The sequence below is a fragment of the Mycteria americana genome, chromosome 2, assembly GCF_035582795.1.
Source record: "Mycteria americana isolate JAX WOST 10 ecotype Jacksonville Zoo and Gardens chromosome 2, USCA_MyAme_1.0, whole genome shotgun sequence".
NCBI lineage: Eukaryota > Metazoa > Chordata > Aves > Ciconiiformes > Ciconiidae > Mycteria > Mycteria americana.
The window spans coordinates 174,493,555-174,521,202 of NC_134366.1; the positions used below are offsets into that span (position 1 = coordinate 174,493,555).

General features: G+C 46.4%; 2 protein-coding genes across 6 annotated transcripts; both read right to left on the minus strand.

The window, feature by feature from the left end:
* Positions 1 to 1,224: 1,224 nt before the first annotated feature.
* EEF1D (eukaryotic translation elongation factor 1 delta) lies at positions 1,225 to 27,549 on the minus strand. Of its 5 annotated transcripts, XM_075495385.1 has the most exons (10): positions 27,407 to 27,511; positions 25,546 to 25,574; positions 14,601 to 14,724; positions 12,656 to 12,727; positions 5,840 to 5,908; positions 4,528 to 4,624; positions 4,169 to 4,272; positions 3,055 to 3,303; positions 2,185 to 2,379; positions 1,225 to 1,322 (listed from the first exon to the last, which is right to left on the minus strand). In XM_075495385.1, the coding sequence occupies exons 3-10, from the start codon at positions 14,718 to 14,720 to the stop codon at positions 1,284 to 1,286; spliced, it is 945 nt and encodes a 314-aa protein (XP_075351500.1). In that variant the 5' UTR covers positions 14,721 to 14,724; positions 25,546 to 25,574; positions 27,407 to 27,511; the 3' UTR covers positions 1,225 to 1,283. The 5 variants fall into 5 exon arrangements, with proteins under 5 accessions (XP_075351500.1, XP_075351499.1, XP_075351501.1 ...); XM_075495384.1 differs by lacking the exon at positions 25,546 to 25,574 and having other exon boundaries at positions 27,407 to 27,549; XM_075495386.1 differs by lacking the exons at positions 5,840 to 5,908; positions 25,546 to 25,574 and having other exon boundaries at positions 27,407 to 27,548.
* Positions 16,789 to 25,496, minus strand: LOC142406453 (uncharacterized). The gene is made up of 4 exons (XM_075495383.1): positions 23,550 to 25,496; positions 23,341 to 23,430; positions 20,589 to 21,322; positions 16,789 to 18,666 (listed from the first exon to the last, which is right to left on the minus strand). The coding sequence occupies exons 3-4, from the start codon at positions 20,601 to 20,603 to the stop codon at positions 17,404 to 17,406; spliced, it is 1,278 nt and encodes a 425-aa protein (XP_075351498.1). The 5' UTR covers positions 20,604 to 21,322; positions 23,341 to 23,430; positions 23,550 to 25,496; the 3' UTR covers positions 16,789 to 17,403.
* Positions 27,550 to 27,648: the final 99 nt, after the last annotated feature.

Here is a 27,648-nt window from a genome sequence, read left to right on the forward strand (position 1 = left end):
GGGAAGGGTGGTACAAGGGACACAGGGCACCAAGGATGGCAGCACACAGGGGACACAGGGCACCGGGGACCAGGCTTATAGGACACTGCCTGCCCAGCAGCAGGCACACATGGCCCCAGCTGCGCCAGCACCAGGCACGTGGGACTCTGGGGATGGCAGTACATGGGACAAGAGGCACATGGGACACCAAGCACACAGGGCTCTAGGGATGGCAGCACATGGGACAACAGCCACACAGGCCACCAGGCACCCCCAGCACCAGGCAGGCAGGGCTCTGGGGACAGCAGTCCACATCACACCATGCACAAGGAGTCCCAGGCAAATCAGGGCAGGGGACACGCACACCAGGTATCCCAACACCAAGCACGGGGCACATCCCACACACCAGGCGTGACAAAACACTGGCCACACCAACACTGGGGCAAGGGACACAACGCACAGCAGGCACCACGTGCATTGACACCAGCAGTGCACACGCTGACACTGGCCCCAAGGGGCATGGCAGGCACAGAGCAGCCAGGCCCCAGACATACCCGCACCAGGCGCTATGTGCGCAGGGCACCGCTCAACACCAGGCTCCCTGGGCACCTGCACATCCTCACAGGGCACACGCACACAGCCAGGAAAGCTGGCACTGGAGTCATCGTCACTTGGTTGTTGCGTACCGCCCAGGCTGGGCGCTGCTGTGGCTTCGTCCGGCGCTTGCAGCGCAACCCCACGGCGTTTCCCATTTGCTCGGTGTTCACACTGTGCAACTTGCGCCTCGACCTTGGACTCTGGCACTGCGACGCACCATGTGCACCTACGGCTAGAAATGCCGCCTGCCTCCCCTTTCCATAGGCCACTCTCAGCATGGCCCTGGCTCCTAATGAACCAAACGATCAGCTGAAGTGACCTGTGCAAGGTATCAAGAGCAGCAAGGGGAAACGAGGGAGGAAATTCAGCCCCAAACCAGCAATGCTGAATGCTTCCTGGTGATTCATCCTGGGTTTATTTTTATAAAGGCTGACTGGGGCCTCTACCCTGGGAAAAAGGTGAGTGCAAACACCCTTAGCACAGGCTACTCGGACAGGATGCCGCTCAGACCTTCATTCCAACCCAGAAATGCAGGTCAGCCCCGTCTCAAGGCCTTTCTTTTTGTGAAGGGGACAAGGAAGGGAAATACCCCCAAGTCTCACAACACGTCACTCCGGAGAAGTTGCACTTGGCAGAGAACAAACATCATCCAGTCTGCACTCTCGATCTTTATTAGTTACAGTTTCAGAGGGGATACAGTTTTGCTTCTAGATCTTGTTGAAAGCAGCAATGTCAACGCTCTGCACCTGAAAGAGAACAAAAGCAGCAGCTAAGGTCACCAAGGTGTTTTCAGACATTCACAACAAAGAATGCACTCACGTCGGGGATTTCTTCACAGCATGGGCTAGCAATGCTCAAACAGATCAAGCACGGCCCGGGTCTCTCAGGCCAGCTCCCCGACTGTGGTAAGAGGACTTTTAAGGACTGTTATTTAATATTCCTTGCAACATCAGTCACAACAGGATACTGCACTGTGCTAGTTACTGCGCACAAATCTTTATAGACAGTCCAGCCTACGAAGAATGTCATATTAGGAGTTTCTAGCAACGTTAAGATTAAAGTTCCTGATTTACTCTAAATATAAGCAAAAGAATAGGCAAAGAAGATCAATAAACAGATCAATAAACACAGATATCTAGCCTGCTGCTCTCCCAACAGCAAGACTGGGAGCATTACTGAGCTTGCATATTACCTGGCACAGGGCTGGAGCTCCTGCTATCATTTCCATGGAAGGAGGAAGGATGGGGATGGAGACATCTCCAGCCCCAGCCACTAAGGTTAAACATTTGTGTGTCCGCCCTGGTGCTGCCCAGGCTAAGTGTAAAAGCAGGGGTTCCCCAAAGTAACAGTCAGTGGGGGCTGGATGAGCAGCAAGAGTCTGCAAAATGGCTCTACAAAATATCTGCAAGGTATCTGCATCAGCCAGCCTTAAAAAAAAATATGTATTTCAACATACTATACAGTGTCTCAGCAGGCAGACACCCATCAATTCCACACAGTTTTCTTTTAAAAATCCAAGCTTGCCAAAATCTGCAAATGAACCTTAGTTAAAAATGACCCCGCAGGTCAGGCAGCACCCAGCATTACGCAGCGCACTGAAAGACTTACGTAGTCTTCAAACTTGGTGATCTCCTCCTCCAGGATGTCCGTCCCGACTTTGTCATCCTCCACTACGCACTGGATTTGGAGCTTCTTAATGCCATAGCCTACTGGGACCAGCTTGGAAGCTCCCCACACCAGTCCATCCATGTGGATGGACCGGACGCACTCCTCCATCTTCGCCATGTCAGTCTCATCATCCCACTGCAAAAGCGTGAAGTATGAACTTTAGTGTTTTTCTAGAGATCACCATTAGCCCCAAGAGGTATCCAGCGACTTAAAAATTCAACACTACTCCTCTCGGGACATTTCAGCTGATCCAAGCTGCCCCCTTTCTTGGCTACTATTTTCACCAGAATTCACTGATGGGTTAGCCAAGCTGAATCGGACTTTGCAGCAATGCTGCATAGCACGTTGTTTCCATTCTACCTATAGGCACTGCAGATGCAAGGGGGATTCTTCCTGCAGCAACACAACCACTTTGGAGCGCTCACTTTAAAGGGACTTTTACCAAGGGCATCTCTCAGAGCACTAGGCAGCCCAGAGTTGTTCTCCTACCAAGACAATTTGACAGAGACAGGTTTATTCCCATCTTTAGGGCATTTATTACCTGTCTTTTCTTCAAAGAAAAGGGCTAGTCCTGGTCAGGAGAACCTCAAATAACAGCCTGCACTTGTCACGGTGCAAGGATCAGGGCAGCAGCGCAAAGGCTTACAGATCTCAGCTGCAATATCCCACCTCGCTCTGACCCCTTGGATTGGAAATCTGCAGGTCCTATCTTCACCAGTCCACCCAGATGTGCAAGTGAGAGGATTTACAGCCTCCTGCAGCGCAAGACATACAGCCTCACTCAGGAGCTCCCCCACTTCAGTTACTCACTGGCTTCACATCCAGAAGGATAGAAGACTTGGCAATAAGACCCGGTTTCTTGGCCTTCTTCTCTGCATACTGACGCAGTCTCTCCTCTCGGACTTTGGCAGCCTCTTGGTCTTCCTCTTCATCATCACTACCAAAAAGGTCAATGTCGTCATCGTCATCTTCCTCTGCAGCAGCTGGTTCAACTTTCTTTGCTGGTGAAGCAGGTGGGAGTTCCACTTTCTTGGAGGGAACGCTGAATGGTTCCACTTTCTTCATTGGGGTGATGCGCATTCAAGTTTGCATTAAGGAAAAAGGGGAGAAGATTAAACTGAAGTTGAATCAGAGCAGCGCTCAGGAGAAGCTCAGGAACAGAAGTCTACATTGCTCAAGACAGTGAACATGGCCCACACCACGTGATTTGTGTGAAGAATCAGCTATCGGCCATCAAAATAGGACATTCGACCATATGGACCTTTGAACAGGCCCAGGATGGCCGTACTTATATTCCTAGAGCAAAAACCATAATGTAGCCAAGAGCTGATCCTTCTCCTAAGGGCTCAGGATATCTAGCCCATAAAAGTCTGGGTGGGACAGCAGTTGGGAACGCAACCAAGCATCTTCCCCTAGCAGCCTACACATTCTGTAGGCTTACTGCAGAGACCACCAGCACCACTGGTAGCATGTCTTCCACCCTTACAACAAGAATCGATCAAATTGGTGCCACGCATTCAGCTCCCACATTACATTAAATACATTCTTATAGGGGACATTTGTTAATTATGCTTATCTATTGTAATGAAGTGGCATTGTACCTGGTGTGTGCTAAGAAACTCACAGCACCGTGGGCTACATGCTAATCAAGTATACATTAACTCCATACTACAGATCTGCACCAGCTCTCCTTAGCTAAAATCTCTAACGTAGCTTCTTTGCTGGTCTTAGGGCAGAATACTCCTCGCTACACGTACTATTTGGGGAAGATGATGAGGCAGGTGTCAAAACTGCTGGAAAAGCTGCAAACTCATCCTAACTACAAGCCTATCTCCATCCTCAGTAGACAACCAGGAGACCTTGGAAATAACCTGGCACCTTGTGACTGTGAAGCATTCAAGAACAGCACTTTGCCAAGGCTCACCTGGGTTGGAGGAACCGGTGAGGGCTGGTGGGAGGTAGATGACTTTTCCAGAGCATTCAGGCGGCTTTCCAACTTGAAGATGGCCATCTGAAGGTCTGCAACAACTGCGAGAAGAGAGGGGGGGGAAAGAAAGTTATCTTGTAGGCTCTGCATCAGCTCTCAAGTCAGGACAAATTTGCTTCTGCTCAAAGTGGGCTTTAAAAACACCAGTTTCCCTAGTCAGAGGGAAGCCTGCAAAGCTCTGATCAAGATACTGGCATGTGCTCACCTGGTGACAGACAAAGTCAGTAAGGGATACACCCCACAGAAGCAGGACCCCATCCAGTTTTGCTTTCATGCCAGAAGGTTCTCCTACTTACCACTGCGAAGGTTTTGATTTTCTACCTCCAGGTGAGAAATTCTGGAAAGGAGTTCATTTTGGTCACCAGCAGGCCCAGAAGAGGTTGTGCTTGCACTCTGCAACAAGGAAAACCAAGATGAAACAAATCTGTTCGCCCTCTCCAAAGCTCAGTGGTTCAGTGAAGCAAAGCACAGTCATGCCTTCAGGGAAGAAGAAAATTTGGGAGCTAATGTAAGACCAAGGACATTTTCTCTAAAGGTTTTATAAAAAGAATATACTAGCTCTATAGAATGAAGCATGGAACATATCTCAAGAAATTTCAGCTGGCACTGATGAGCAAAGGATAAAGTCATCCTTTGCAGTCTCAGATCACAGACTGCCACTAAACACACAAAAAGTTTTGAAAATTTCATGCTAAACCCCTTAAATGGGGCAGCTGGTCTCCTCTTACAGACAAATTGAGGCACAGAGCACAGAAGTGACCTGCCTAATGTCACACAGCCAGTCACTGTGAAAGCTGGAAAGAGATCCCAGCATTTCTATACTCCCACCTTTCACAGTCCAGCCTTTAATTCCTCTCAAAACAACTTAAACCTACTTTAACACATCCTGAGGGAACAATTATACCGATCCAGCTTCAAAAGTATTTAACAGCAAAAAAGAGCTTTTGTTTTTTTTTTTTTAAGAAGGCCCTTATCTACAAATTCAAATCAGCAAAGGGAAAGAAAATAACAGGCCTTCACGCTTTGCTTCAAGTGTCATTTATAACTGAATACAACAATAGAGGAAATAATTGATACTCTTTCAAGTGTACCCTGCATATAATTATAACGTGGTTCTCAGAAGCTGACACGCTTCTGAGATCTCAGCAGTCACAAGATGGAGAGAGGGAAATACAGGGGTTAAGATGAGGAATATATGGCACACAGAAAGGAGGTCTGAGAGATGCCTGGCCCTGGGAGACACATGGAGCAGTGCGAGCTGCCCCTAGCAGGAAGTTCAAAGAGACCCTTCCCCGCCCACCCAAAAAGGGGCAGGGGCCAGAGGCCAAAAGCACCATGAAATCAATCTCCAACGCAGCCTTTGCAGTGGATGCAGGCGCAGGAACGTGAGTGCAGATCTGCAGTCCCCGGACACCAAGCTGGGAGACCTAAATGCCCTGCTATAAGATCCTCTTATATAGGTTGATCTACGACCACGTGCCAAAGGACAAATGCTTCTCATCGTTAAGGAAGGAGAACTTGGCCCATCTCTCCAAGGCAGGGCTGTCCTTGCCCTACAACCTCCTCTCAAATCCTACAACCTGCTCCATCCGTGCGCAGGTGACTTACAGTTGAGCGGCCTGACTGCCTCTTGTGACGGGCAGAAGGAGCTTCTTTGCTACGAGGAACTGTCTTCTGCTGCAAAGGGCAAAAGGTTTGGGGGACGTTTGGTTCAACAGGGAAGATAGAAAAGGATTTCACTCATGCTGGAAGAGGCAGTTCAAGTGCAGGAAGCAGATCCACATGCAGGACAAATCGTCAAGCAACGAGATACAGCCTCACACCAACTACACACCGCACGGAAACATTTATCCATGAACTCTGCCACCTTCTTGCTAAACATCTTAGTGCCTGCAGAAAGGTCATGCAGCTGGCTGGCAGAACTAGATTGAGATGTCAATCTAGTTCTAGATGTCAATCATGGTCTCAGTCATCTCCCCATCTGTAAAATCAGAGGTGAAGACGTGCATGCCTTACTGTGGCATGCACTGCAATCTCCACTAGCTCTCCTGTCGTGAGATAAAATCTAATACCTGACAGATGCAGAAACACATGCAAAGTTACCAAGACTCTTTAACAAGTCCCCAGTTACCACTAATGCAACTCTCCTAGAGAGGAGTAAACACCAGTCTGCACTAACAACTTGAGGAGACCCCTGCATGGGCTTCCATCCTCACATGCACCACCGGAACAGAGGCTGCTAGCCACAGTGGGCTCATCACACCAGGCTAGCCCTAGCCTTATACACCAAGGACAAAAATTAAACCTAAGATGAACTCGTTGCCTGACCTCTTCCTGTTCTAGTTACACCATCAGGGCCAAGGTCTAAGTTAATTCAGTGAAAGATGAATTCTGGCAATAGTCACATCCATCCCCGCCCCTTGAAAAAGTACTTCTGGTTTAGACTCATGATCAAACACAGGAGCTGTGTCACCTGCAAAGAGATAAACAGCTGGGATCTTTTCCAAAAGCAGTCTGCTGATTCAGCTAAGCAGCAAGCACCACAGATATTTGGCAGGTTGAAGCCCTAGTCACATTTTCAAGCCAAATGCTGAAGCATTTCAGCAGGGTCTGCATTTGCCCTGATGACTGGCTATCCTGCGCACGAGCGTTGATGTTCAAGACGCTGCAAGATGGCTACGCCTATTCGGCGCTGCAGAACAGCCTGCTTTTAAACCCTAGCTCTCATGTTTAGTGGAAGCATTTTCCACAGAAGCAAACTGTACCTCCACATTTCTCTTCCCTGTTAGTAATAACCCCTCAAAGATGAGAAATTCAAATTGAGGCAGTACCATCTACCTTGACGCTTGTCAGTTGCCATCCTGGAGTCTCACACAGAATAGGTCAGCACTGCTCCTCCCTGTAGTCCCGCAGGAAAAACGTCTACAGCTTGGCAGGAGGCCTCCAGCTCAAGACAAACCTGCCAGCCTTGGGTGGTTGTATCATTTAGGAGAAGAGTTTGAAAAAATCACTGCCATTTGCCCCAAAAACGCTGTAGCTATGGCTTGCAACAGCAAGGTGAGAGGACTTTGAAACACTCTGTTTTTCATGAAGCTGTTCTCAACAAGGAAGAGCATGGAAAAATACCATTTTGTTATTTCAACAGACCTTTTGAGTAGTATAAAATACTAGGATACAAACCTAGCTGTATACTCCTGTCAGGTGCTGTTTCTAAAGCTTTGTGTAGCACCCAGGGAACTGCACAAAGCAGAGCTCTACAATGCACAAATTCCTTCCCTTTTCAGCCTTCCTTTGCCAGCTTACGTTGAGCCTGCAGGTGAGACTACGTTGAGCCTGCAGGTGAGATGACATTAAGGTTGCAATTACAGATAATGAAGCCCAGAGGAGAGTCAGCATTCTCAGTGGGGCGTTTAAGTATGCGCCTGCTATCAGTATGCGGTAATACAGGTAGCACAGGCGCTCGAGGAGCTGCAGCACAGGTATCTGGGTGGCTCCGTGGGGAGTCGTCTCACCTCCAGGATTTCTCAGCTGCAAGTTGCTACTGAGGTCTCTGCGGAAATGGCAAGACTGGTTAAGAACCTGGATGCACCTACAGGTTAAACACTCACAAGATTCGTGTGAATAGTTCAGTGTTGTGCACCTGGACGAACGGATTCAGCATATTACATAAGCTAGGCTAATCCTAAATCAGAATTCACTTGCTCCTCCGTGCTATATTTTTCCCACCTGTTTAAAAGGGAGGTTTACAACACGAAGGGGGCTGACAGTGCTCACAGACATGGCACAGCAAAGTATTTAAATCAACACATCGTGGAATTCAGACATTGTTAGTCCTGGGCAACCCCAGGGCAAGGTGAGCCTGAGCACAGCCATCTTTTGCTGGCAAGAAGAGAGGGTTGCCTGCCCCAAGCTCAGGCAAACAAGAGATTAAAGGTCTTCACAAACCGGGCCAGCTGTCCTTTGGGAACCTGTAACCTGTGTAAACCACGGGCTAAGAGGCACAATGCTGAAACAAGTTCCCAATTCTGGGAGGTGGCCGAGCCACACTTTCAGAAATTGTGGAAAAGTTGCCTTTATGAGACTGTGGGCTTTCCCCTGAGGTGAGGATTTTTCAAGCTTTTAGAGATGTGGTCACCAACCTAAGCTACACACTACCTACCAGTGTGTTTTTTCCGTCTGTGCAGTCAAGCACTATTTCCTCTTCTGACTCAACTATGCCAAGAGGCAGCTCGACATGAGTGTTTGTGAATTTTATCAAGGACAGTAATTCAAAATCCCAAAGGTGGGGAGTTCCAGAGCATCACCTCAGTCATTTCCTGTGCATTGTCCTAAAACCTTTGTTTTTTCTAAGCTTAAACCATAGTTTTTGTGTTGAACCCACATTAGTGATACACTGACCAGTGCTGCAACCTATTCAAAATATTTTGCATAGCAGAAGCACTCAGCGAGCCTGGAACTGCACCAAGGACTGCATATAAATTTAATTATCCAAGCAAATGAAAACCCTGGGACTTCTTGCTTATGAAGGGTAGAAAATAGAATCTAGCCTCAGCTTCAAAGGGCTTTCAACATCTGTCTCTCTCTAAAGTTTGACTAAAACATACTTTAAAAATCAGAGATGAGAACACTGACTAATGAAGAAGAAAAAATCAGAAAAAGTTACACGTCTCCATATTAGCTGAAAGAAATCTGTCTGGACAACTACAGGTAAAATCTCTTTCCTTGGTACGTCAGGCCCAACCAACGGACACAGCCAGAAAGCTGGCACTTCCCTCACTACAAGAAGTATCTGGAGGTATCAACCCTCTTCCCTTAATTTGAGTTAACCAGTTACAAAGAACAGCACGCAGATTTTACAAGCACGGTTACAGATGGGATGTGTAGGTTTTCCAGCCCAGAGCTCACAAAGCACTCATAGCTTCACCCAAAAAAATAAACCTATTTTGTGCATGCAGAGATACAACACCCTTCCCCCTCAGGTCGGACTACCTGAGCTCTGGAAACGTGGAAAGTTTAGCCATGGTCAGATACACAAAACTGAACTGTGAGGAAATTATGTTGAAGAACTGGAAGAGACTTATCCCCCTCCTAAGACCAGCAGGATGGATCCTGGCTGGTTTCCTACAGAAGGTGCGACCGCTCCCTGCACACAGATGCGTTTCTCAATGTGGCCTCCAAACATTTTAGGAAGATCAGAGGTTTTCTGGGAGTTTTTCTTGTTTGAAACCCACACACAGGAAAGGCACAAATACAGAGCCTTTGTAAGAGGGAGCTTGGGCAGAGAGGGGAATAACAGAGCTTCAGACTTCCACACCAGCCGCCTACCCAGCGACATCCCTTTCATTACAGCCCGTGGGGAGGGTGTAGGAAGCAAGAGTTCAGTCACCCGCTCTGTTGGACTTGCTTATGATCTCGGGGCAAGTCAATCCTTTCCATGCCTCAGGTCCTCAGCTGTAACATCTCTCACCACCTGCGGTCTCAATGCCACCAGCTGCAGTACTGCACATATTAACAACTTTCTATCTAGGAAAACATTAGCGATCAAGCAGATGTCAACTGGAGAGATTGTTTAAAGCAGAGATGACCATGCAAAGCAGGATGAAAGGTATGTGCAAACAAATGTTTCCAGCATCAGAGCTTTGTACCCTCCTTCGGGAGGTACAAACCACTGCCTCAACCCTTCTAATGCTCATTCACACACTTCAGAACAACACTATCCAGCTGAAGCAGATCTGAAACCAGCCTTGGCTGAATTTCACAGCAAAAGGAAGGCACTCATTTTCCATCTTCCCATCTTATAAGAGCCAACTCTTCACTTGCTACATCTTTAGACTCCTAACAAGAACTCTGAGTGTTCAGGTGGAAGGAAAGACTAAATCCTGACTACAAAAAACAAGCTTCGCTATTATTCTGTAGATCACACAGTATAAGTTTGGCTTTCTGAAACATAAAACCAAAGTTTAAGCGTGTTCTAAAGTCAAGCCTGCTCTATGGCACAGCTGTCCAATATCAATGATGACCCTTCAAAAATGCAAGCTACAAAAGCTGATGTTTCAGACTTGTTTTTCAACAGCTCAGTCTAACTCATACATTAACGCAGAAGATCTGACCGTGGTTTACCGCTTCAGCTTCCAAGGCAGAGATGTGGCAATGTATGGAAAAACTAAAAAGGTGAGCTCTCCGGGGTTTTGTATAAACCAGGGTAAGGAATGGTCAGTAAAATGGGACTACAAAACAGTAAGGAGGTCACCGTTGCCACGTGCTCCGCTTATCCAAGCAGCTGCATACTTTGAGAGCAGAATGGCAGCTATAGGTTAAATTACCACGGCATGCCCCTGACAGCAATGTGGATTAGGGTGCACAACGCTTTCCCTAATAGTCATGCGGTAACACAATGCTTTTCCTTCAAGCCTTCACTGGAGAGTCTCTGTCCACTTCTTGCAACACCCCAGATTCCAGTTTTAAGGCCCTATGGCTCAGTCCTGACCTTAAATCCTCAAGCCCACCAAGCTTTCTTCACAGGAACAAAAAAAAATCCAGCAGGTGAATTTTTATATTCAGCACCAACTCCAACAAGTGCCACAGGGGTGCAAAGGACTTTATATTCTCAAATTTCTCTTCTGGCTTTGGTCTGGTGCTTTGTCAGTTCTCCCAGTCTTCCCCATGACAGGACCTGGACAATCCAAACTTACATGCTTCTCACAAAAAGAAGCTCTCTAACAGGAGTCACAGGCCAGGGCAAAAAACTCCTCATGTTTGGCAAACCACAGACCATTGAGCAAGATGAGACCATGCCTTCAGGGTAGACCAGCAGCACTGCCAGGTGATTTGTATTTAGGTTTCCTGCCCCTACTCACCACATCCAGTCTCTGCTCCTGAAGGAGGCAGGTCTTGGAGGAAGCAGCTGATGCTAGACCTTGCCCAGTTTGAAAAAGTCTTTCCAAAGTCATTAAACACTGTGCAAAAAGTTCTCCAACCCTGTCGGGGATGAGGGCTCATTTCCCCACATGCTTGCCTCACTGAAGTCCAAACTAAAAGTCTTCGACAGGGGCTGGTAAGTCTCTACTGAAAGCCCAAATGTTGTTTCAGATCTGAACTTAAATGAGCCAGTTCAGGAGGAAAATCTTCCCTAAGCTGTTGGCTGAAATACTGATGCTGACATGAGAAGCTAACATTAGAAAACTTCCAAGTATCTTCCTCCTCAACATGTTGTGGTTTGTTTTTAATATTACTAAGATGTCCCAACTTCCCACTGATTCCCATGCTGTATTCAGGACCACTGAATCTAACCAAAGCAAATTTAATCCTCTCCCACTATCCTTTCATCAAATTTGCCCTGCTCTTCCTGCATCCACTTCCAAGTTTCCAGTGCAGTACTGAGTATCTTGGATCGCTCACATGAGCAGTTGCAGAAGTTGCTTTTGTAGCGTCGAGTTCAACAGGCTCAGCGAGACCACCATGGGGAAAGCAATTAGCCTAACTCCTTCGCATTCACCCCAAATGTATGGCTCCTTTCTGCTTGTGTTGAGGAATATGAAGTATTCCCCTTGAGAAGGGCTCGATTCCCAGTTATTGTACTGATCTAAATAGAAACTGAGGGTGGTAAATACCCCAAGAGGGAGTTATGAGGCCAAATCAATATAAAGGATGGATACCCTCAGATGGAAGGTATGTGCAGGTATGTAGTAGTCCCACTGCAGAGGTAAGAAATCAAGACACATGGGCTGTACTCTGTGAATTTTCTTCACTCATGAAACCAGTCCACCTTATTAGTTTAAGAACTCAGCTTCCTATTGAAAAATTAAGAGTTTTAACAGTGCTGTCTGTACATATCAGCACAAAAACGCCTCCAGAAAGGATGTGACTGAACTTCTACAGGATGGTCCAGACTTAGAGCCTAGTAGCCAAGCTGAATTCCCTAGATGCAGCAGATGGAAGATAGCCATTTTTTTGCACATACCCTAACTGAAAGCAAAACAGGAAAGAGAAGGTGGCAGCCCAGTGTACCCCAAGAGAGACATACATACTCCTGCTGGCAGCTCAGTGCTTTGCTACTCAGCAAGGTTATTTTAACAGTGACTCGTAACTTGTTAGATAAGGCTTGTGGGAACAAACTCTAGCATTCCACCAGGAGAAAAAGTAAAGAAATGCACAGCTGGAGACTTTTAACCCAAATCCAGTTAGTTTTAAAAAGCACTGCAGGCTAGCAAGCAGGTAAGCAGCATGCACTCTAGTAGCAACGGTGCTCTTGATCGGATGGAGCTATGCTGGTGGTACACAGCGCTGCACACCTTAGTCTTCTCCTCTAACTTAAAAATAAGTAGCCACACAATCTATGAAGTGGTCACAGCGGAGTTCTGTGAGATGCACCACAGCTAAAAATGGTTGCGGGTAGCCAGCTGGTGAGAGAGCTTGGGTACTCACTCCGGCCAGCGATTTCTGGATATTCTCCCTGGCTCTGGCAATGTCGCGTAGGATCGTGCTGGCTCCGTTCTCCTGCAAACAGTGCAGAAAGAACCAAGATTTTTTTTAAAAGAAATGAAACATGGGAAACTGGTCAGGGAAGTTAAAAAAAAGAGGGTAAGAGTGGGGGGAGGGTTCCTTCCAATGATTCAGCAAGTAGTGCAAAATTAGCTGCAAGGAGGATTGGTTCTAAATCAAGCAGCACCGACTGCAATCCCTGGTCACATCAGGCCACACGTCCAGAAGATCATCCAGTCGAGAGCTTTGAAATTCTCTGCTATTACCCTGAACAGTCTGGACAGCTGCCAGTCAGGCAGAGGGTTGGAGTCACTTCAGTACTCCTCAGAGAACTATTGTTAGGGAGCTCTTTGTCGTGGTATTACCTGTCATCGTATTCAGGCAAGAAGTGACAGCCCTAACTGAAGTCATCTATGCAGAGAGGTATGACCCAGAGTACGGCAGCACAAGTTTCCCCCCTGCCCATGCTCCTGCTGCCATGCCTTCGCCTGGATTTGAGGATTCCCTTCCTAGGGCACAAATTCAGTTTCCATGATCCATTTGCTCCTTGCCTCTCCCAGGCTGCAACCCCACAAGCAACATCTGAGACATAAAACTGCCCACAAGCCCAAACCCCCATGTCAAATAGACCATAGAAGAGCAACAGCCTGGACACATTGGTATCCATGTGTCCAGGCACATGTGGATACCACTTCCAGGTTGGAGGAAGGTTTTAAGGAGCATGGATCTTTTTCCTTAGTGGAGAAGTGACTGATAAACTGCTGCAGAATCTCCCCCAGAGCCTTCACACCACCTCTCAAAGGCAGAACTTCTTCACTGGAAGCTCCTTAAGTGGCATGGAATAGTCTAACTGTTCCTCTAAGAGCACTGCAGAGGTTTGCACTTTAACATTGACTTCAAGCGCTTATCTATAGCTTCTAATTTTTATGCACATCCTAGGTGCTGTGCCACAACTATACTAGCATGGGCAGCAGGAATAGACAGAGTGTGCCTAGAAGCTATTACTTAAGCAAAAAGCTTCCCCTTAAACACTTGCAAGACAGCCATTTAAAACTCTAAGCAGCTTTCTACATAACCAACCAAATGCATAAGCAGTTAACAGCTCTTTACATGGCAGGAAGAGGATACAACAGCTCCGTAGCTTTAAATAGTAATAATTTTGGGCTAATATTTAAGCCTGAACTACTTCAGCTCAGGTCTGCTGCAGCAGCACCATGCTTCCCCTCCACCGGCTCCCCCCAACTCACCAGTACTGTGAATGCAGTCTTCTGCAGGAGCACACTGAATATTTCAAGGGGTAGAAGGACAGGCACATAATTCCTGGTCTCTTTGGAGCCACAGTGCCTCTCTTGAAACATCAAGCATCTCATATATACCCAGTATATCCCTTGCCAAGGAAAGCTTAGCTGCTCCAAAACCCCATCTTCCCTGGCTGAATGGGGACAGATCAATTCTTCGCCCAGCATACCGCCCAGCCCAGTCAACAGAATCGCAGCTCTTGGGGCTTCACAGCTCAGACTGTGCCCCCAATAGATCACAGATCCATCCGTGCTCTGCCATAGCAGCCTGAAAAGATTAGGAGCAACTGCTGCAACCTGTAACTGGTTCGCCTGTTGTTACAAGGGTGTCTGATCTCACAGTACACTGGTGGTACTCGAGAAATTCTTCGCAGTCCACTGAAGATGGTCTTTCGAAAGGCAAAAGGGGTCATAACTGGGGGTAGGCTTAAAGAGCTCCAGAGAAGACTCTCTCACTTGGAAAAAAGCAGCACCCAGAGTGGAAATAATACAGAAGTGCACGTCTAGGTGGATCGTGTCCTCTCACACGCTCTGTACTACCTCTTAAAGCTCCAGCACTCTGCTAAACCCCATCTGAGAACAAGCATTACCTGCTGGTGTGAAGAGCTGCTAACTGGCCCGTTCATCTGCTCATAGAATCTTCTCTCAGCATCGTCATACTTGTATTTCTCAAACCAGATCTTCTCATGCAAAAAGTAGTCAACTGCCATTTTTCTGCAGAAAGGAAAAAAAAAAACCCCACAAAGTGAGTTCCTAAAAGTATTTAAGGTTAGCAGCCTGCAATGAGCTTGTCAGAAGAGCATTTTCTTCCCCATAGAGCTGTGCCTGCAGCATTCTGCTCGACGGTTTCCCCTCCAGTGGAAAGCTTTAAGTAAACAGGATCCTATTAAGAAAGCAGGGCAGTCTAATCACCCACCCGTCTGCCTGGCCTGACCTGCATTTACTGAGAGGACACCAAGGGGGGTCAGAATAAATCAGCTGATCTGTACCTTCTTCCACAAAAAAGCTTTCAGAGCAGGATTTTCTAGATCATGCTAGACACATGGGAATCTGCTGCTAAGAAAGATGTCTTGTGTATGAGAATCAAAAAGGGAATAATGCTTTTAATTCTTAAGATGCCTTGCCACGATGAAACCAAAGACTGAAGAATACGCAGCTCCAAGCAGCACATGCCACGCTACAGCGTGCCAACGAGGGAGTACTCTGTATGAGACAGGCAACTCCTGACACTACAGCTCACAAACTTAAACGCATTTCAGTCTTCCTTGAACACGACTCAACTGTGTTGACAGCAACTGTTGGCTGTCTTAGGCTAGTACATGTCTCTACCTGGTCATGCCATGATTCACTAGGTGCACCACCAAATCCTCCTGTAAGGAACAGCCTGGCACAGCATACCGCCTGACACCGACCAGCCTCCAGAAATCCAGATACACACACAATTTATAACGGCACCACAGGTAACTGCACATGTGCCCTTTTGGAAGCTGCTGCAACTGTTTAGAAATTAAAATCATCAGTGATGCAACACTTGCAAGGGACAGATACTGTCACTACAAGGAGGAACAGCATAAAACATCCTAACACTGCTGTGAAATGGTGTTATCCTTCTTCAGTGCAGCAACTTCCAAAGGTTGTTTAATTTCTTAACTTGAAGGCAAACGATGGAGCGCTTGCAACAGTAAGAGAAGAGGATGTGCCCTTATTTCAAGCCACGGGACGGCTACAGAGCCAACATCAGTTTGAGAGGGTGGTAAGAGCAGGGATAGAGCATCACAACAAAACGACACTGTTACCAGGTTCCACCACACAACGCGGAGAGAGCAACTAATAGCAACCCGCAAACCCTTTCCTTATCAGCTCAAAACCCCGCAGCTCTCCAGTAAAACATTTCCATGGAAGCCAACAGATGAGTCTGTTGTAAAACAAGCACCCTTCTCCTCTACCCATTTAGAAGAGACCAGAGGCCACCATACCATACAGGTCCTCTACACTGAAGCTATTCCCAGCACTCAACCCTCCAAGACCCTGCTTGAGCTGCCAACCAGTATCATTACTACAGAATCCCAGTTACCAACAAACTTATGCCACATATTTTACAATGACACATGAACTTTCCCGGGGAAGGGTGACCAAATATCTAGTTCTGTCCCACTAAAGAGAAAATTATCCCAAATAAGACAGGGGGAAAGGCATGTGTGCTCTAAAGCTTGTCTGTAACCCCCTGTATCACTTGACATGAAGATCATAAAACTTTCCAACAAATCCTAAGAAACCCAAGGATTAAAAGTGTCAAAAATAAGGACTGGTGCTCCAAGAGCCTTTTTTCCAAGAATGTCAGTCACTGCAAAATAACATCTAAGCACTGGCCTTCGGACAGGATCCCAGGGCATTACAGTCCTCTGTGCAGCAGACTTCAGGCAGTCATATATAAAAGCACATTTTTAAACCCAGAAAGCGTGGTATCATACTGCACCTCATCCAGGACTTAAAAAGAAGCCTTTAAATGTTTGTCTGTCTGTAAACCAATTTATAACTGCAAGTTACAACTATGAAGGTCATCTACAATTTGAGAATGCACTCTTCCTGCCCAGCTACACACATGCACATCAAAACAAGCTGTAATTCAGCTAGCCCTGTCCCAAAATTAACAGCAGCTTCCAGACCAAATGGTCTAACAAATTAGAAAGGCAATCTTCTCCCGCAATGAAGCAAATACAGCACATGCTCACGCCAGACTGATGCCCTAAATTATATTTCACTGTCGTCCCCAAGCCTTCTCCAAGCTGGATGCTGGTAGTGCTGCTCAAATGTAGTCATGACCATAGAGCTCAATGACCAGCCTATGTGCTCTGCAAGAGAATTGGAGATAACAGCTTCTTCTGAAGGACCTTGCGGTATTTTAACAGAAATAACACAGCAAATAACCACCACTAATTTCTCAAATTCAAAGACGAAACACTGCATCCTCTGCTGTCTCTGCAGGCCTGTTTAAAACATGTGATTACTCACTCCAACTTCTCACTTTTACAGCTTTTTGTATGTAATAGGAACACCAAAAGGGGCACGGCCCCGGGCTTCCCCCATGTAAAGAGGGGGTCAAACCTAGCTCACTTACCAGCCCTGACTTTAAAAGCTTAACCTCTGGCACCACGCAAATACCACCTTTAGCCACCAGCATTCATCGGAAGGGGGTTCTTTGAAGGAGTTTCCCCCAGTTACCCTGCCCATGAACAGGCTCCCTGGCTCAGGAGCAGTGTCTCCCTACAGCTGCATGCACGCTCGGTCCTGCAGGCACAAAGGACGCCCGTCTTCTACACATGCAAATTCTTTCAGCTCAATCCTGACCCGGCAGTTTTGCATGTGTGAGTGTTACCCCAGAATAAACTTCTCCTACTTCGTTTCTGGCGCAGGTACGCTTGAAGCATAAGCAGCTGGTTGGGAGGGTTTTACTACTGCGGACTCCTGCATTCCCGTACTCTCTCCTGCTTTTGACATCTTCAGAGCCTCGGCTGCATAGTATCGTGACTCGGCACTGTCATATGTCAGCTTATTAAGCCACACAGTTTCGCTGTCCTCATGCAGAAAAAAGCAGGTAGGCGGAGGTTGCTCAGCATCACTGGGAAGCAGAGAGTCAGTGGCAATTTCCACAGGTTTGATGGCTGCTTGCTTTCCAACGTTGTGGTTCTTGCTGTCCTCATCGTGGTTCTTCAATGCTTCGGGGCAGCCACGGTGCTGCTGTCTGACTTTGCCCGACGGATGACCATCAAACATGTTCTCATAGAAGCTCTTCTCAGCATCATCATAGAGAGGTTTCTCTAACCACACCTCTGACATGAGAGCCTGCAAGCTTGAAATCTGCGGCTTACCATTTACCGTCTGGTGCACAGAGCCTGGCAAACTGGTAACGAACGAAGCAGCAGAATCAGCAACAACATCTGGAGCCAAGCTTGGCGTAGCAGGAGTAGGCAGGGCTGTAACATAGCCCTCATCCGGCGTTCTCAGCCCAATGTTGCCAGCATTTGACCACACAGACGGGATGGTTAGAACATTTGGAGGAACAAAGAACTGAGATTTTTCAATAAACACCTCCTCAGCCTTATCAAAGTCAAACTTGTTGACCCAGACATCCTGAACAACATGGTGACACGCAGACAGATTACCATGGGAGCAGGGCAGGGCTGCTGAAAGCATCCTTGGCTTTGGAACATCTTGGACAGCTTTTGACCTGGCCACTAAAGGGGACTGCTCAGCAGTTAGTGCAGTCTCAGGTGCCTCCTCGTTCTGACAATCCACTATTTTTTTCCTGTACATGCTCTCAGCATGATCATAGAAAGGCTTGTCAAACCACACATGGTCAGCTAACAAACCAGTCAGAATAGAGTCTAACTTGGAGGCCGCGTTTTTGGGTTTTGGAGAACGCTTCCGTTTCCTTTGTTTCTTTCCATTCCTTGCTCTCTTCAGGTCTCCCTTGAATTCACTTTCAACAGAGTCGTCATTGCAGACTCCGTTTACAGCCTCTACCTCCGGGCACTCCTCAGGGGCCGCAGCAGCTAGCATCGCTTCTCTTTCGTAATGCAGTCTCTCTGCTTCATCGTATTTGTGCTTGTCTACCCACACTTTTTCTACTGGGCAGGGAGGCTTCCTTGTCCTCATCTTCCAAAGAGTGGCAGCATTAAAAGATAAGCACAACAATGTAGTTGCAGCAAAACTAAATAAAGCAAGGGCATGCATCAGACTTTCATAACTTCTTAAGTAATACAAGAGTGTCAAAAGCTATCATGCCATTATTAATCATGGTAAAGAGCCTAAGCATTTAGTTCGATTTTTCCTTTGTTATAAATTTTAATTCAAAGCAATTAAACTGCCTAAACACATCCAGTTTCTGAAGTCAAAATAACCTTTCTCCTAAAATACTTCTGCTGTTCTGACAAGTATTCTGCACATTACTATTTATAAATAAAAGCACTGGCTGAAAGCACTTCAAATTTCACTTCTGAAGACAGCTGGCAGGAAAAAAAAAAGAATGAGGTTTTGTTCAAATCCCTGGTAATGCATGAGATATTCTTCCAAGTTAGTAGATTAGTCCTTAACTACTTGTTAGCTATTCTCAACTAGGCACCGTTTTGGGAAGACAGGCTAAAGAAAGATGCCCCAGTTCTTGAGTATCTTTAGAGGTCATTGCTCACGCCTATTTGTGTTTTCCTACTAAAAAGCCAGCAGAGGGAGCTGAGTGAAAAACTATGACTCAGTTTTGGTTTAAAACCCTAGTTCCTGGCAAATTAAAATTGACCAAAAGCTGGAGATGTCATGATTAATTTAGCTTATCAAAGAGATCTGCTATTGAAATGAAAAATATTGCATCTGCTTTGTGTTTTCCTGCCCTAGTCATACTTTACTAGAGAAAAAAATAATCAAGCAGCTCCTAGTATGTGTAGATTACTGGAAATGGTATAGGAAATACCTTTCCAAGTACAGAATTTACCGTACTGCTCAAATATCTAATGGGTAGGTAACTACCTCTCTGCCAAACACTCCGTGGTCAGATCCCTAGAGTTAAAAAAAAGGTCCAAAATTAAATACCTGTAAGCCAGCTCTCTCTTTAGCTACCGACAGCTGCAAGTTTTATAGCTACAAATTTATCTGTGACAGGTTGCCAAATAAAATTCACATACAGCTGAAATATCCTCCAGACTTCAGCCGATGGCTTACAGTTCCAACCATTCCTGGAAGATTTTACAAGCCTCAAGTCCAGGGCTTGACAGACCAGTAAAAATAATAAACCATTATTACAAGTAAACACTTTTGCCTTTTTCAACTTTCAATTTAAAGTTATATAGTTTAAAATATTAAAGCAAGGTAATACTATATTTTAATTCTAAAAATTACTAGGAAAAGCAAAAGTAGATCTTTTTCTTCCTGGAGCTGTGAAACTGCTCCTCCACCAGCTGCTGAAAACACTATGATACAACTAAAAACATTTAAAAAATATCTAAATTGAAACTTATTTTCAAGTCTTTATTTTACTTTACACTCTTCTCTTGCCTTTTACACCAGTTATGGAGCACTAAAACACTTCTTACTACAGACAACTAGAAATAAACCAGTGCTTTCAATAAACATTAATCTGCTTGTTACTATCAACATCAAAACCACCCCAGCTGGAAGCACACGCATTGCAAGGTAGGAGCAATGCTACGAGTAAGCAGAAACTCGGGTTTGCTCATCAGGATAAGCTCTGCTACTACGGCTTCCACAGCATTCTCATCAGGCAGTGAAACATGACATCACATATATCAGGCGGACAAAAGACAAGCCAGTGCCACTAAAAAGCCTGCACAAGTTATTCTGAGGATCAAGGATATGTTCCTGCTGTAAAAAAAAAAAAACAGCCACTGAGGCAGCCTCATACTCCTGATTGTCTCAGCTGCTGGACAATTAATTTAAGATATTTTTATATTCTTACATGGCAAACAGCATCTCCCTTAAAAAAAAATAATCTTTACAGGAGACGCCAATTTAAATGGGATTCTTGGAGGGTAACATCAAAGACAAGGCAACATCTGCTAGAGCAATACCTGCATTTCAGTCATCTGGCAGACTGGAAAAGGATTAAGCGATGCAAATTAAAAGTGTTGCGCACAAAGGCACTGCTTTGCGGTGCACACGTTCTACAATAACGGCCATCCGGATCTAGTGCAGTAACCTGCCAGCACAAAATCCACGGGGAAAGCAGAGTGCACAACTGAAAATACATAGGTAGGACGTGCAAAAGGGTGAAGGCAATACCTTTGAATTTTTATGTTACTTAGGTCAATAAAGACTGCTAAACAGATCATCAGATTTCTGCACTTGCCTGACATGCTCTACTTGGCTCTACATTCACATACAAGTTAGCCCAAGGAAAAATCATAGTCTATAGCCTTCAAGATCCTTTATTGAGAATACTTCATCAACCCAATGCAGGTGGTGTTATACTCAGAGGTTATGACTTCAACTATTTCAGGAAGATTCTCTAGTGGGTGTAACAAGAAACCCGGACGTGACTCAATACAGCTCAAACTGTCACACCTTTAAATATTTAATTTGCATTACAACCATTAACAATTCATATAGAAAGAGCACGACCATTTAACAAAAACAAAACTAAAATTTGGGGTTTAGTATTGGGTTTTTTTAATTATAGGTTGATTTTGCTCAAGTCCTTAACCAGCTTCAAGCACTGGAGTTGCAGCCCTCACATCGCTCATCTCAAGGGTGAGGTGCATTATTGAGGACTCCAACTATCAGGAGGTTCTCTCGAATCAAAGACCTGTCTTGAATCAAAGTGAGACACAGATGAATTTAATAAATAAACCTGTAAAGACACACTTCTTTCCAGTGGAAATCAGAAAACCGTGCAATAATCTGTCTAGTAATAAGTATCAGATCAGTGCCTATATTCCCCTGGTTTTCCAGAAAGTGCAAAACCCACATGACAACTAGAGAATACTTACTTTTTTAGCTCCTATGATAGCATTAAGAAAAAAAGATAAAGTTAGAGAAAGCTTCCAGTTCTAGAGATGCAGCAGCTAGTCAGCAAGGACAGAGAATGACAACAGCCAAATGTATTACCATATAGTTAACTCCCTCCATACATAATACATTTAATTAAGCTTACAGCTGGTTAACTCTCCAGAACTACATTATCTTCATCAACCAACACCACAGACACTCAGTTACTTTTAATTTTAAATAACAAGCCATAAAAAAATACACATATCTAAAAGGATCTACCCATCACGACAGGGAACCAGCTAGAGAGGCTCCCAACCTGCCATACCAATACCGTAGCTGGTGCAAAAGCGAAGCTCAGGTCCCCCAGTTTCAGGTAACTAAACACCAATAGCAAATACTTGAAAGAATTCTGAAAATGTAACAATTATAATGTCAAATAATGAATTCACATAATTGTAGTTATTTCTACCAGAAGTTAGCAATCTGTACAACATTCTATGAACGGGACAGAAATAAAACACTAGCGCCAATACTCAGGCTATTAATTTTTCAGGAAAAGTATCAATATGACACGTGAACACCTGCAGTAGAATTTAAGACTTTTAAGAATTTAAGAACCATACCTATGAGGCTACACTTATGAAGCCTGATGAGACACAGCCTCTCATGTCACCCATTCAACATTACATGTAAAAAAGGGTATTTCCGCAAGGAAGCCACACAAACCTCCAAGCCAAAGTGACCACAAATGTTCCCCATCAAATGTGGCTGACAGGAATTCAAGTGCTGTTTTTGTTACAAAGATTATTACCAGGGAAAATCATCCTAAAGGGAAATTACCACAACAAGGGGCAATACCATTTTCCCCCAAAACAAGTCCAAGATACTTGCAGCATCTATTTGTTTCCATGAGGGGCCAAACCTTAGGTTCAGTTATGATAAAGACCAGATTTTTCAATGAAGTAAAGTTTACAAACACAAGCAAAAATTAAAAAAAAAAAAAAAAGTCATTTCTACTCTGTGTTCCTAAGTTTTCCCAGAGGAACATGGGAAAAGGCATATACAAGGATTTTAATTACACAAACCATCACCTCAGCTGCCACAGACAGCCCAATGAGAGATGTGAGCTGCAGACCATTAACACCAGACCAGAGCACTACCAGTTCTCCCAGCATACAAATTTACTCCAGACAAAACAGGAGCTCACAATCCAGCTTCTGCCAAAGCACAGTACGAAGAGTGAAGAGAGTAGACCTGATCTGACAAAGTCTGGAAGGACAAATTCACCTCTTCAAAGGTTTTGAAAGAAATTTAAACCAACTTGGAGTTCTTAAGAGCCTGCATCATACACCACGCTGCTCGCAGGCTGGTCTGAAGCAGCTAAGATTTACCACTGCACCAAACCACAGCCTGCACGGTTGTTTCAATGCTTTCCGCCTGGTATTCTCAACTACTCGTTTCACCTCCTCAAACAGAAAGTTTTACAATGAAAAGTAAATATAATGAAGTAGTTGTATGTAAAAAAGTAGTTGTATGAACACTCTCCACTGGGAAAAATCAGAGCACGGAAACTAGAGCTCAGTCTGCACATTCAGAACCAAGCTGGCAGCTCAGAAGGTCTCTCCCTCAAACCACTCCTGAGACCACATTCATCTGCTGCCTAGTAACATTTTTCAGAAGCTAAGCAGTTTTTCATTTAACTAGCAGGTTTTTAGCATAAAGATAAATTAATACTTTGGGACAGAGGCAGCAAACTTTTCATAAAAAATGTTTAAGAAACACAAATCTGTGACTGGAGTAGAAAAATGTAAGAAGGGCTCTTACTGCACGCACCAGAGACTGGCTCCTGCATACCCAGGACAATTTTGTTTTTCCAGTGACGGTGCAGACAATCTATCAGGTACTTCACAAAGCATAAAGCCACTGGAAAGGCACATGCTATTATTAATATTTATCGATGCCAAATAATCAAATAGTCCCAAGTAACAAAAAAATCACAGGTCAATGTTTAGGCCTCCCATGGACCACTACAGAGGGCTTACAACAACCTGAAAGAAGAATTTTTAATCATAGCTACTGCTTCAGAGCTTTGGGCTTGGTGCTGTCTTGTCACCACTTCCTGGGTATTTCAAGCCAGAACAAATCTGTACACTACTTCCAGCGCTGCAGGAAAATGCATAAAGTTAAAAATAGGCAATGAAAAGGTCTCTATTGTTGTTCTGTAAATCCAAAATAAGCTTTGGACTTCAGCTATTTGGCTGCATTATCCCTTTAAGTCTAGCTACTTTTTAAAAAGTCAGTAAAACAAAAGCATACAATACATTACCCTAAGGCTGTAGCCAAAAAAAGAAAGTTAAGTCAACTCCATTTATTGGTTTAATGAAAGCCACTCTTTCTCTTCTGTCTATGAGAAAGTTACATTTCTCCTGAATTGAGAGGCCTATAAAATAAATGTGAGGGTTTTTTTGGGGGGAGTCAGCTTACAAGTAAGTTTGTCACAGCCTCCCAGAGACCTCAATTCCATCCTGCACAATTTCTTGCACTGGAACTGAACTGTGATTTTAATTTCAGTTGTGTGCCAGGCTGACCTGTCAGCTCCCAACAAGGCACAGCAAGTCAGGCAGCACCATGATTTGAAAGCAGCTCTCCCAGATATAATTTAACAGTTTGATGTGGCTTAAAACATTTCTGATAGCCCTGAAAAAGTATCTTTAGATGAGCAAGAGCAGCAAATCTCATCCGACACTGATTTCTGGTGGGACGTGACAGCTGCTTTCTGCAAGCCATAACCAAGAGGGCAAGATTACAGTCATAGTTCAACTCCCTTCTTCAGGGAAGACATCAAAAAATGGGCATCAGGTGGCACCGGGGGACAAGGGGTGATAGAGACAGGGCAGCTTCCTGTGGTTCGACCCCAAAAACACCCTACAGACGCAGACCCAAAAGTTAGGCAGGAAAGTCCCGATTTCTGCAGGTCCAAGCAGCAACCAAGCCAATACCGGTCGCTCTTCCCCCAGCCCAGCACTGACAGGTTCTCACTACGGGAGATTCTATCCCAATCCTCCATCTACGTATTTGCTTACGTGCCCTGGCACAGCTGATTTTGACCAGGCAAACATGGTTATATATTTAGTGCTCCTGTCCTATCGCATGTCACACCAGCCTCCCCACCAGAAGCTCTGGAACACTCATCCCAGCAGCAGCCAGAAAAATAAATGCCAGAAAACCCAGAAAGGGCCCATTTGATGTCAGAGACAGAGCAGAGAGAGGAGCAAGGCGGCCCACGGGCACCAGTCTGTTCCTTTCTACAGCCTCAGACCGGCACCTGAGCTATGCCACACTCAAGACATCTGCACTGCCCACGCCTTCCTAGTGAAATGCTTCTCCTCTTCCCAAAACTGCTACTGCTGCAGTCCTGCACAAAAGTAAGAGCCATTTCAGCTAGGCATTTGGGCACCAGTTAGACACAGCTGCCTCATACCTACCTGCTCTACAGCAAAGGAAAGGCATCAAGCCTGCCCCACCTCCTGATTTTTTCTTTTTGGTGATTCAGAGTTAAAAGAACCCAGACTGGTTTCACACCAGAGAGTCTGATAGCCTCTTGCAGCTGAAGGGAGCAAATCCACCCCCTCCTCAACACTGGCGCTGGCATTGAGTCAATACAGGCAGCTAAAGCAAAAGAAAATATTAACGCTTGTGTAGTATTGCTCTTCTGCTGGTTTAGCTCCATAAATTGGCTCTCCTTCAACTCACGGTGGCTCAAAGCAGCAGGACACAGAGTCAGGAGAGGGACCGCTTTCATTGCCTTTGCCATAATACGAAGCTCCACACTAACCTTTAGCCAGGGAAACGATGGCTCCCAACCTTGATCACCTAAAAATGCAACTCCTCACTCCAAGCAAGAACGCTGCTGATTGCTAATGAAGAGATAATCAAGGACATGGGAAATCGGCAGTAGGGAAAGACAGGAAAGAAGTCACCTTCACAAGAAAAAGTAGTTGAAAAACACCAGCTTAGGTGAAGAGAAAAAAGGCATACCTGCAAGGTCAGGGAGAAAGAGGGCACACCTAGAAAAGGAGAGGAAAGAATTACAGCTATACAGCCAAGCAAAGTTATTTTCTCCTCCATACTGAGCATGACAGGATTGTGAACATCAGATTACAATCAATTCCAAAACATCAATGATCTAGACGTGAAAGAACAAATCCATATTGATTTCGGTGAACACCGGGAGGGGACGCGGGGAGGAATGACAGACCATAGCAGCCTCAGCAACTTTAGCTACCGCTGTAATCCTTCACAAACCCCTAGACAGCACATTAGCAGCCTCTGCACAACCACTCCTCCCCAGCTCTGCCCATTCCCCAAATATAGTTTTGAAACAGATACCTCCTGAGTGAGCTGTCATTCAGACAAAAGGGAAAAGCAGAAAGAGCAAGACAGGCTACTGGAGGCACTGCCAAGGTTACAGAGGGGTTGGGAACAGCAAGAGGGAGAGGTGAGATGAGCAAAGCCCAGGTGCACCCACAGAGCAAAGGCAGGACGACGGGGAGGCCTAACATTACAGGGCTCCCAGCTCCATACCAAGTTTGGAGAGACAGCTAAGGGTGCTGAGCCATGGGCTGGATTAGGCCGCTGCTTCTGTTACAGAGAGCTGCCAGCTGCTCTGTGCTAGCACAGGGCAGCAGCTCAAGTTTCCCTTTGCAGCAAGCGACTCGACAAGAAACCCTTGCCAAGATGAGGAATGGCGAAAAGAGCAGACCCCCGAGGCACTCGGAGCTGCTGGGGACAGGGGGTCCCCTAAACTCCCCTCCCTACCAGGGCAGGAATTGCACTGACCCCGAGACTTGAAGGGATGAAGCTCCATGTAGCAGGGGTATCCCTACAATCAGCACTCCAAAAGAGAAGGAACCTGTGCCCCTCCCAAAAGGTGCACAGGTTTAGGGAGACCTCCAGCATCGGCCCACCCAGCCCTTACACGAGGTAACAGGGTGCTCTTGCAACCACCTACCTAGAACCTGCGAAGGGGAAGTGGACCCCACAGAGAAGGGAGAATCCTACAACCCCCCTTCCCTCGCCCTGAGAGGGGAAAAGGGATCTCACAGATAATAAGGGCCCCCCACAACCTCCTTTCCTAGGGTGTGAGGGGAGAAGAGACCCCACAGGGAATGGGGGGGGCCTCCCACAACCCCTTTCCCAGACCTATTAAGAGGAAAGGGACCTAAGAGATTGCGGGGAGCATGGGGAGTGTATCACCACACTACGCCCTGGGACTCAGCGCAGGGAAAAAGTAATCCCAAAGAGCAAGGGCATCCTAAGCCTTCTGCTTCAGCATTCGGGGGGGGGGGGGGGAGGGGGGGAAGGGACCCCACAGATAATGGAGGGTGACCACCCCCATTCCCGAGGCCATGAAGAGGAATGGACCACACAGACGATGGGGGAACCCCACAACCTCCCTTCTCTGAGACGGTAATGGGGGAAGAGATTCCCACATATAATGAGAATCCCCCACAACTCCCCCCTTCCCGCCACTGTGAGGGAAGGGGACCCACTGATAACGAGGAACCCCCAAATCCCCCTTCCCCTGGCCTATGAGCCGGAAAGGACCCCACAGATAACAGGGGGGTGATCATAAACTCCTTCCTGGGGACTGTAACAGAAAAAAGGGACCCCGCGGATCGTGAGGAGCCCTCACAACCCCTTCTCCTGGCCCCTGAGTAGGAAAGGAGCCCCACGAGGGGCTCCCACACCTCCCATCCCAGGGCTGTGAGAGGAGCAAGGGACCCCCTAGAGACCCCCGAAACTCCCATTACTGAGGCCACAGGAGGGTGGGGGGGGATGAAGGACCCCACGGAGCGGGGAGCCCGCCCGGCGGGCCGGTGAGGGGGGCAGCACTCACCGGCAGCGCTGGGCCCGGGCAGGCCGCAGGCGGCTTCGCTCCGCTCGGCCTTCACCAGGCAAAGGGAGGCGCCGCGCGCCGCGCGGGGGGTTGTGGGGGCGGCGCGGACCACGCGCGGCGGGGGCGGGGGGAAGAAGAACGGCCGCGCGGAGGGAGACAACGCGGCGCACTCACAACGCGGACCTCCTCCCCCCCTCCCCTTCCCCACTATGGAACAGCCGGGTAAGGTGGGGGGGGGGGGA

Coding starts and splice junctions, on each gene's coding strand:
- EEF1D (XM_075495384.1), bottom strand. CDS start 14,720: ATGGCAGTTGACTACTTTTTGCATGAGAAGATCTGGTTTGAGAAATAC. Junction 12,728..14,600: donor GCAGCTCTTCACACCAGCAG/GTAATGCTTGTT, acceptor CACTGTTTGCAG/GAGAACGGAGCCAGCACGAT. Junction 1,323..2,184: donor TCACCAAGTTTGAAGACTAC/GTAAGTCTTTCA, acceptor GTTCTCTTTCAG/GTGCAGAGCGTTGACATTGC.